The sequence below is a fragment of the Limulus polyphemus genome, unplaced genomic scaffold (genome assembly GCF_000517525.1).
Source record: "Limulus polyphemus unplaced genomic scaffold, Limulus_polyphemus-2.1.2 Scaffold2590, whole genome shotgun sequence".
NCBI classification, from domain to species: domain Eukaryota; kingdom Metazoa; phylum Arthropoda; class Merostomata; order Xiphosura; family Limulidae; genus Limulus; species Limulus polyphemus.
In genome coordinates this window covers 159,683-169,129 of record NW_013668200.1, presented here as the reverse complement: position 1 = coordinate 169,129, position 9,447 = coordinate 159,683, and the positions used below count along the sequence as shown (strand labels likewise).

Below are 9,447 nucleotides of genomic sequence, written 5' to 3'. Positions count from 1 at the left end.
TGTGGTTACAGAGGCATTGTTTCCCTCTTTGTATTCAAACAGCATTACATGCAGAATATGTGTCTTGTCATGTGCCATCATTATAAGAGATTATAGTATACTAAACCTTACACATTATATAAGCTACATTAACATGATGTTTAGGTGGTTCATTTAACTATTATACGTGATGTGCATTTTTTTGGGGGGTGGTTAATGAAAGTGTTCCAAAATGCTACATTAATTTCTTGAGGACCTAATAATTATTATTTTCTGTCAATACAATAAGAAAGAATGAAAAAGTTATTTTTCCCTGGTAAAATGAAGTTTTAAAATTTCCCTATGTTCCTATTACAATATATTTTGAGATTATTTCTACATTGCATAAACTTTAAGTTATAGCAAAACTTAAAATTTTCAGAACTGATATCAAGACCCTAAATAATCACAATACACACCTTAATATGCTGCCATGTGGAACATACAAATATACTGATGTAATCCTTGCAGTCCCGTCTCTCTGCAAGAGCTAAGTATTTCCCATCATTTCTGAAAGCAAGTCCAGGTTTGGTAGCTTTAGGGTACTTTATGTAAGAGACAGACTTGTTGACAAGGGACCAGACAGTGATCCTCAGCTAACCATAAAAATAAGGAATAAAGAAAACATTTAATGTTTCTACTTATGCATTATTTGAAAACACAGAGTTGAATCTATCTTTTAAGAAACTGCAGAATGAACTATTAATTGAAGTGTCACATTTTTATTAATGCAAAACACAAAAGTTTTGCCTTTTAATCACTAAGTGCACAAAACTAACCATGTTTGACAGAACAGTTCTATAGTTTAATTCTTTAGCAATTTACTAGATTTTGATCTTTTAAAGTGTTACAAGATTTAATATACAAGTTAAACTAACAAAATGTAACACTAGACACTGAGATTAATTTGTCAAGATGTACTCCCCATCCAAACTGGATATCACATCTTAATATCTGATGTATTACAGCTTATACATCTGTAGATAAAAATTTGTTGGTATACATATATATATATATATATATAATTTAAAGAACACAATGATTTTGTGCACTGTAAAGATTAAAAAAACAATGATTTCATACTCTGTATATATTAAAAGAACACAATGATTTTAGTCCACTGTAAAGATTAAAAAAACACAATGATTTCATACTCTGTAAAGATTAAAAGAACACAATGATTTAGTCCACTTTAAAGATTCAAAGGATACTCAATGATTTAGTACATTGTAAAGATTCAAAGAACACAATGATTTTGTGCACTGTAAAGATTAAAAAAACACAATGATTTCATACTCTGTAAAGATTAAAAGAACACAATGATTTAGTTCACTGTAAAGATTAAAAGAACACAATGATTTCATACTCTGTAAAGATTCAAAGGATACTCAATGATTTAGTACACTGTAAAGATTCAAAAGACACAATGATTTAATACACTGTAAAAGTTCAAAAGATAAATAATGATTTAGCATACTGTAAAGATTGAAAGGAGACAAATTTATTAATCAGTTCACGTTAATTTTCTTTTCAAATAACATTTTTTAAATTTAATATGTATGTTAAATGAATTGGGAAACATTTTCTCTTTCAGCTAGGTAATGGAGGAATTGATAAATAAAAAAGGGGTCAGAATACATTTTAGAAACTTTTTCATGAATTGAAGTCCTACAATTATAGTATGACACATGCAATGGAATTCTTCCATCCATGACTCAGATGTATGAATTTTACTCTTGTGTGCACAACTTGGAAAGTGAGAGAATAATGTGAGCACAATATTTTTAAGTATTTAAATAGCATTCCAAACAATATTTCAGATGGAAAAAAAAAACAATTAACAAAAATGTAAAAAGTTAATTCTTTGAATAATTAAAACCTTCTTAAAGTAGTTTTCAAACTTTTTTTTGAGGACCCTGGGAATCTTTTGGCAGACCACAATTGGATCCGTACACTATGTTGTCATTTCCTTTTAGTAATTAAACAACCTTTTCATGGACCACCTGGAGGGAGCCTGTAGACCACATCTTGAGAACTGGTGATTTAAATATCATCACAAAAGGCTGACCCTGGTTTCTGGAATCAGCATCATCCCAGAATGTATTAATATTTTCAGAATTCAACACCTAATGATGTAATCAGTACCTACATGAAATTTTGCTGTAGTCAGTATATGTCTCCCATCAGGACTCCATAAAACATCTATCAGCCCTAGAGATCCTTCATCAATCTTGCATGTCCAAGTTGGTTCTTGTACAGACCAAACCTATAATTTATTATAGATTTTTATAACGAATACATTTACATATATATTACATGACAGCTGAAAATGAAATTACAAATGATACTCTAATATTAATTGTTCTGATGAAGTATGTAATTTTACATCTAAAATTTATATGTTACTTCATTTCTGAGAGTAACACAAATTAATTTGATTAACTCATAAGTTCTACGTCTATAATTTATCAGGAATTATAATGTTTCTAACTAGCTGACATTATGGACACCTTAAACATTGATAAGTAGTATATTTAATCAGTTAAAAGTTGATGTACAATCATAATTGTACAATTATCTGTTGTTATCAATCAGGTGACACAAGTAAATATTTCTTTATATCATCGTATGGTTTCTAACTAAACAAAATTCTCAGTAATATGCAGAGACTGCACAAGTGAAATCTTGAAAAGGATAATATTTCACAAACAAAATATAGCTAATTAATTTCAAGAAAGGATTGCATTTTAATATTGTTTTAGTTAGAAACTCAATAAACACATTAAATTTACTAACTAGATTAGAAGAAAAAAGTGAATTTCTCACAGTGTCTTTCTGGTTACAGGATTATATTACACAGTATAACTGACCTCTCTACTACTGGAGAGATCAGTTATACTGTGTAATAAACCGTACAATTACTGGAGAGGTGCATTACTTGAGTGGTCTGTGTTTTCAGAAACCACTTTTCAGGAAGCTTGGAGTGAGATATAAGTTCAAATCCAATGTAATTAAAGGAGCAAACATCCGAGAGCATGTTCTTTTCAACACATTAAGAACAATAGTTGAAGTAAAATTTATTTCACTGATAAAGTATTAAAGTTGCTTCAACTTAAATAAGATTGGTGTCTTTGAACAAACATTATAACAAAATGTCAGAATTAAGTAAAATGAAATAAACAGAAACTTCTTGACATTCCATTTAAAACAGTAAGCCTATCTACATATTAATACTTCCTGCAATCAGATCATACAATGCTCCCAGCTATACAATTAAGTATATATCATGAGTAAAAGCATTGTTAGAGAACAAGTGGACATCAGTAAAGTTCATCTGATAAACCAGAAAGATAAAACACAAAAAAGAAGAAAAGGCTTAAATATATAAGAATAAAAACATCTAAAATTCCCAGGAACAAAAAAAGGTATAACCTAAAAATTGGGGAAGGAAGATAGTGAAAAATCAAACATTTCTTTTAACACAATAAATTAATGACAAAGTAAAAACATAAATATTCTGAAAATAAAAGAAATACAAGTAAGTGTCATGAGCAATAGACTAAATGGAACAATTACCTAATATATAAAAAATATATATTTATAAATGCAATCTGAGATCGGGGTAAAAGACAAAATCTGTATTTTTTACATACCTGAACAACTCTTCGTTTGAACATACCACAAAGGATGTATGTTGAATCTGAAGCCCACTACACAAAATAATAATTAAGATTAGGCCTATTACTTTATACAACATTACTTTCATAACAAACTTGATAACCTAAAATACTTTAAGTATTTGAATATGTGATTATCCTGTCACAATTAATTATTCATAATTTCTAATGGGTTATCTAGTAAATTACACATTTCTTTACACAGTGTATTAAGTACCTGACTTTGATTGTCTTTTACCTCCCTAATATCATTTCACTTTTCTACCATTACATGTTTTACCATATCTATCATTTCTAAAAAAAAAGAAGAGTCCAGTTTAAATGGAGTTGGTGACAAGCACAATAAAAATTTAATTTTCTGGCTAGCTAAATGGCCCCATTGTTGTTATATCTTGAATTTAAGATATTTTAAGTTTCAAAATATTATTTTATGTCAATCTTACACTGCACTATTTCACCATTTTTAAGTGTGAGTATTGGGCATATAAGAAACAAGAGGCTGATAATCACTTACAGACTTAGTAGACATTATCAATGACTGTTTTGTTTTTACATGGTTTGTTGGAACTATATATATGTACACGGAGTGAAAAATCAAATTTTTAATGTTCACGTTGTCTAACTAGTGACATTTCTGTTTTTCCTGTATTATGGTCACTGAAAAAGGTGTGATTACATAGTACCTATTATTTCTTTTATGGATATACTACTTTTTTGTTCTACCTGAATACTATTGCAATCTTTGTTTGCTTACCTCAATTTTTTCTATAGAATCAACACAGGTAAACTGACATACAACTTGTAGAGACTGAACATCACGAATGACAAGCCGCTGACTGTTGGTGTAAGCCTGTATCAAGTCGGATAAAACTTATAATAAAACAATTTTTTAGATACCTCATGTATTGAAAGACAAAGGCAACTCGCATCTCCCACCTTTAAATAACACAGTTTTAATGATACAGTTAAGTAGGTGCTCAACATTAATATTACAATCATTATTTTTATATGTATATATTTTCATTAGTTGGTTAACCTTCCAACATTTTCTTACATGTATATATTTAAGGTAAAACAATGTTTCCAAATTCAACATTTAATAGAAAGTAAAAGCATATAATGTCATTAAACTGTTTTTATAACTGTATAATGGTTTTAATAAACAAATTCATTGTATTGACAAAACTTACCAAGAGCCTGCCATCTGGTGAGAATTCACATTGGCCATTGGTCTGTTTAAATAGTTGAGAAAAATTCATTACCAATTCTTGACATAAAGGAATGATTATACTTGTGAGATATCTTCAACATTCCTTAAAAGTCAAATTATTTGTCTTTTGCTAAATCTAGAGCAAGAAAAAAATGCAGGACTGTAGAATTATGTTTAATAAACTAAACAACTGACAGAAATTTAGATGAGAACAAATCGACAGTCTGCATTACAATGTCGACAGTCGAGTTGTCAACATCCAGGTTATTCGAAGATAAATTATTATGTTTAGTAAATAATTGTTAAATGTAAGTAATATCAAATGATTCAGTGACAATAAAAAAATTTTAAGATCAACTAAAATTTAAAAGATTTTTTTACCATTTTAGAATTGTTAAACTCAAATTATAATCAATTTTTTTTACCTAACAGGAATACATTATTAAAAAGTTGTTTTATGAAAGCTAATAACGTTCTTGAGTTACATAATAACCTCATATGTATGCATTTAAGTAACACATTCTTAAAGTAATAGATTGAAAAGTGGGGATCCTTATTTCAACAGACAATGTCAGTAAATGTTCAGATTTCAATTAAGACTTACAGGGACAAAATTTTCAATAACCTCCAAAAAAAATTATATCCCTAAAATAAAAGATATAACTTCTGTGCCAGACTTTAGCACAATGCTACATAAAGACTATCTATACACAGTTGTACCTAATTTTGAACCAATTAAGACAACAAGAAGGCCGCTTGTCAATAGCACCCACAATCAACTCTTGCTGACTGAAAGTGGAACTTGATTTTCACTCTTAAAGTTTACCAACCACTAGGTCATACCCAGCATCGCCTGGATTCTTTACTTGTTGGAAATGTCAAGAGGTCTTTTGCAGCTTTGTAATTAAAGCTCCCTAGTGTTTATAGTAGTACCTCTACTGGAGAACAGTAACAGTACAAACATGGAGGATGTCACAGTACAATAAACTTGTTCTTTTATTTTAATCATTTTATGTCTTTTTTTTAAATATACTAAACTAATATAAGATAAATTTCTACATGATCTTACATCTCATATCCATACAGAAAACAATGTGGGAAGTATAGCAAGATAAAGCTTAGGAAACTTTTCTCTTTCCAAAGAGTAATGGTGTGTTAATAATAGTAGTGCTTTAGGTAAACCTGGAGATGATCATTCTGACTTATAAAAGGTAACACTATTTTCAAAGGCCTGTTATTTTCTGCAATTCACAAAGTTTTTTTCTTTGGTAAAACTATTGTTTTATTCTTTGAGGGAAGTCATCTATCAGCAAAATTCTTGGGCATCCCTTATGATAACATTTTTGCAGTACTTTCACATGGGTGACTAGAAATTTGCTAGTACAAGGGAATTGTGAGTCAAGAAAAGTTATAATATCTAGCACTGGAGTCAAAAGTTAAATATTTTTCAGCTATAACACAAACTTTTGTACATTAAAGTATAGGCTATACATTTCTCTTAAAAGGCAGACATCAAGAAACTTCAAGAAATCATTACAAATTTTAATAAATAAAATAATATGCATGGGTAGGTCTAGAGTGTGTATGGTATTAATAAATTACTCAGCTGCTACTGGCCTCTGATAATTATATATTTATATTCAATTTTTAAGTAACTACATTAAGTACATTTTATCAGTACTCATAAAGATGATCATAAACAATGTTACTTTTGGCAATTAATTTTATACTATGTTTTATAACTTTCTGAAAAGCCTGAAGACAATTTTTAAAAAAATAAAAATTCAGAAATATATTCTATAAATAGTTTTGTATTAGCAATAAAAATCATATATACCTAGGAAAGTTATTTTTATGATGCTTACATTACAATAACATCAAACACACTTTTAATTTTTGAATAGATATACAATACATAATGTTAATGCACCATAACTAGTACAAACACGATGGATGAAACAATGACTTGTTCTCAGCTACTGGCTCTTATGCTAGTTGCTGTAATCTTTTAAGTTCTATATAAGTTGGTCACAGCATGGATGGCAAGTCACATAAAAATCATTCCAAATCTAAAATACTGTGAACTATTTTGTCCAATAAAGTATGAAGATTTATAGTTATTTATAGAATGCAATATAAAATTTATTTCAATTATTTGGATTTTCAGGTTTAGTATTCATACTGTTTAAATATGAAAATAATAGGCCTTAAGCTTATATTTTAAAAGGGAACACTTTCTGACAGATTCAAGTTATACAAGGATAGTGGGCATGAAGACTTTGTTCTCTTCCTGACTTGTATTTTGTACACCTGCCAAGTTCTTGGAATTTTAATTTGAAGTAATGAAATAAATGAAAAGTGTTATTAAAAGTGGCAAAAAAACTTATGATGATACATAGTTGACTTATAATAGTTCATCAGATTCTATACAAGATGATTTAAAATATTTGTATTCTTTTTACCAGCATTTGAAGTCTAAAAACAAATATTCAAAAAGGATCTCTGAACTGTTTCAAAATCTTTTTGCTCAAGCAAGTTCCATGAAGAGAGCAACTTAAGTTGGTACTTCATACAGGATAATTTGATGTGTTTAAAAACCATAACTAAAAAGAATAATTTTAAATGAACATGCACAAGGCAAGACAATGTCAAATTGACCTGTGTTGGAAAAAATAACAAAAATTACAGGGAAAAAATAATTACTAAAACATTATTTCTAGGTTAATTAAAAAATTAACTAGAAACAAACAGAAAGAAGAATTAATGTACAAGTTAGTTCAAAATATGGGTGCCTCCAGACTCAATGCCCAGAAAAATGTTTATGAACGACATAGTAAAGGTTTTTGAAAATGGTAATTCTAAAAAAAATTTAAGGTTTTAAACTCTTCATGGAATGAAAACCAATATATCTTAATCAAGTCATTTTATTCTCTAATAAATTATTACAATATAAAAATAAAAACTTCTAACAATGTGGACATTCCTACACCGATAACATATGCCAGTTAAGAGCATTTCCTGAATTGATATTACAAAGTGTTGAAAAATCTAAAAAAATGGTTATATTAAAATTGTAAATAGCTATTTTATATTGTGCATATAATTAAAAGTTGAATTACAAAAAATTAGGTACTACACCATATTAAGATAGTGATCACTAAAGCCGTTTTCTATGACTAGTTATACATGTATATATTACAATGCCTTTGGCAAGACAATGCATTAGCCCAAAATAGGCTTTTGGGTCTGATCTTTTTCTTTTTGACTTACTTGAACCCCAAAATCTGCCAAAATGTACAAATCTAACCATCAGAGGTTTCTTTGAAGTCAACTGGTTATAAGCAGAAATGTGATACTTCTAGCACACAGAAAATGGCCACATACTGTATTACGATTATATAACTCAATTTTTGAACTGTGAATCTGTGCGACTGCCAACATAAACTTCAATCAGATAATTCCCAAGAAACTTATAAAACTAAACTCCTCAGAGCCACAATTTTGAAAGATTGAAAATACAACATTAGAGATTTTTTTCCTTTTCTTGTGAGCACTTTGTTTTTTACAGAATTAAAATATTAATCATAGTTTTAGTTTTACATTCAAAAATTTTAAAACAATACAGAATTCACCACAATATTTGGACCTACCTCAGTAAGAAATAAGATACAGTTTATGAAAAAGGTGTAAAATGTATTGATTAACTAAAGTACTAACGTTATTAGTAGTACTGTACTGTAGTACTAGTATTCACTTGTAGTAGTAATTGTAACTTAGTCTTACTACGACTTACGATAACGTAAAATTAGGCTTAACCCCAAAAACTCCATTTTTTGACCGATTATTTTATCGGTTCTTTAGTTACTCGTGTGCTTGGAATGTGCATATGTTTAATATTTTAACTTTCAAACTATATGATCAAAGGTTCTCTCTGAAGTTTTAATCATAACTTTTTTTTTATATGTTACTGTACTAGTACTAGTAGCACGGGAGCGAAACTGTGGGACTGGGAGTGCACAGTTTGTTCTAATTACATTCACAGTTACTTAATCATGCCAAAAAATTAACAAAAAAGGTTAATAATTCGAAAAGTAATTTAAAAATGACGATAATATACTTACTTTAATCTATTTTATGTGTTTCGTTAGCGTTGAATGGTATAAACTAAAATACAATATTTAAAATCACCCCCCACAGCTTGTTTATAGCGGGCACGCCACCAAATGGAAATTTAAATTTGATGACGAGAAACCCACTTTTTGAAAGTAAAAATATATTAGCATAGCGATTTACTAGAAAAATAAGAATGGTTGTTTTATTAAGAGCGATTCTAGTTGCATATAGTTATGGTATTTGGTACTTTATCCCGAATATGTGGCAGAAATAAAAAAAAACACTTAATTTTTATTAATTTAGTAATTATGAAGCCACAAGTACAAACAACAACCTGTTGTTACGTCTCCGTTTGTTAATTGATTTTTCCGTAACTTCGTTCCGACGAAACTTAAGCGACACAAGTTCTTTCTTGATAAAAACTGGTTT

The 9,447-nt window shown here is 28.9% G+C and overlaps 1 protein-coding gene across 1 annotated transcript; it reads right to left on the bottom strand.

The window, feature by feature from the left end:
* Positions 1-437: 437 nt before the first annotated feature.
* Positions 438-9,116, bottom strand: LOC106467374 (WD repeat-containing protein WRAP73-like; the record flags this gene model as incomplete). Its single annotated transcript, XM_013927723.2, has 6 exons — positions 9,027-9,116; positions 4,886-5,041; positions 4,450-4,545; positions 3,672-3,728; positions 2,168-2,284; positions 438-614 (listed from the first exon to the last, which is right to left on the bottom strand). Coding segments are annotated over exons 2-6 (516 nt in total), but the record flags the coding sequence as incomplete, so codon positions are not given.
* Between the last annotated feature and the right edge of the window lie 331 nt (positions 9,117-9,447).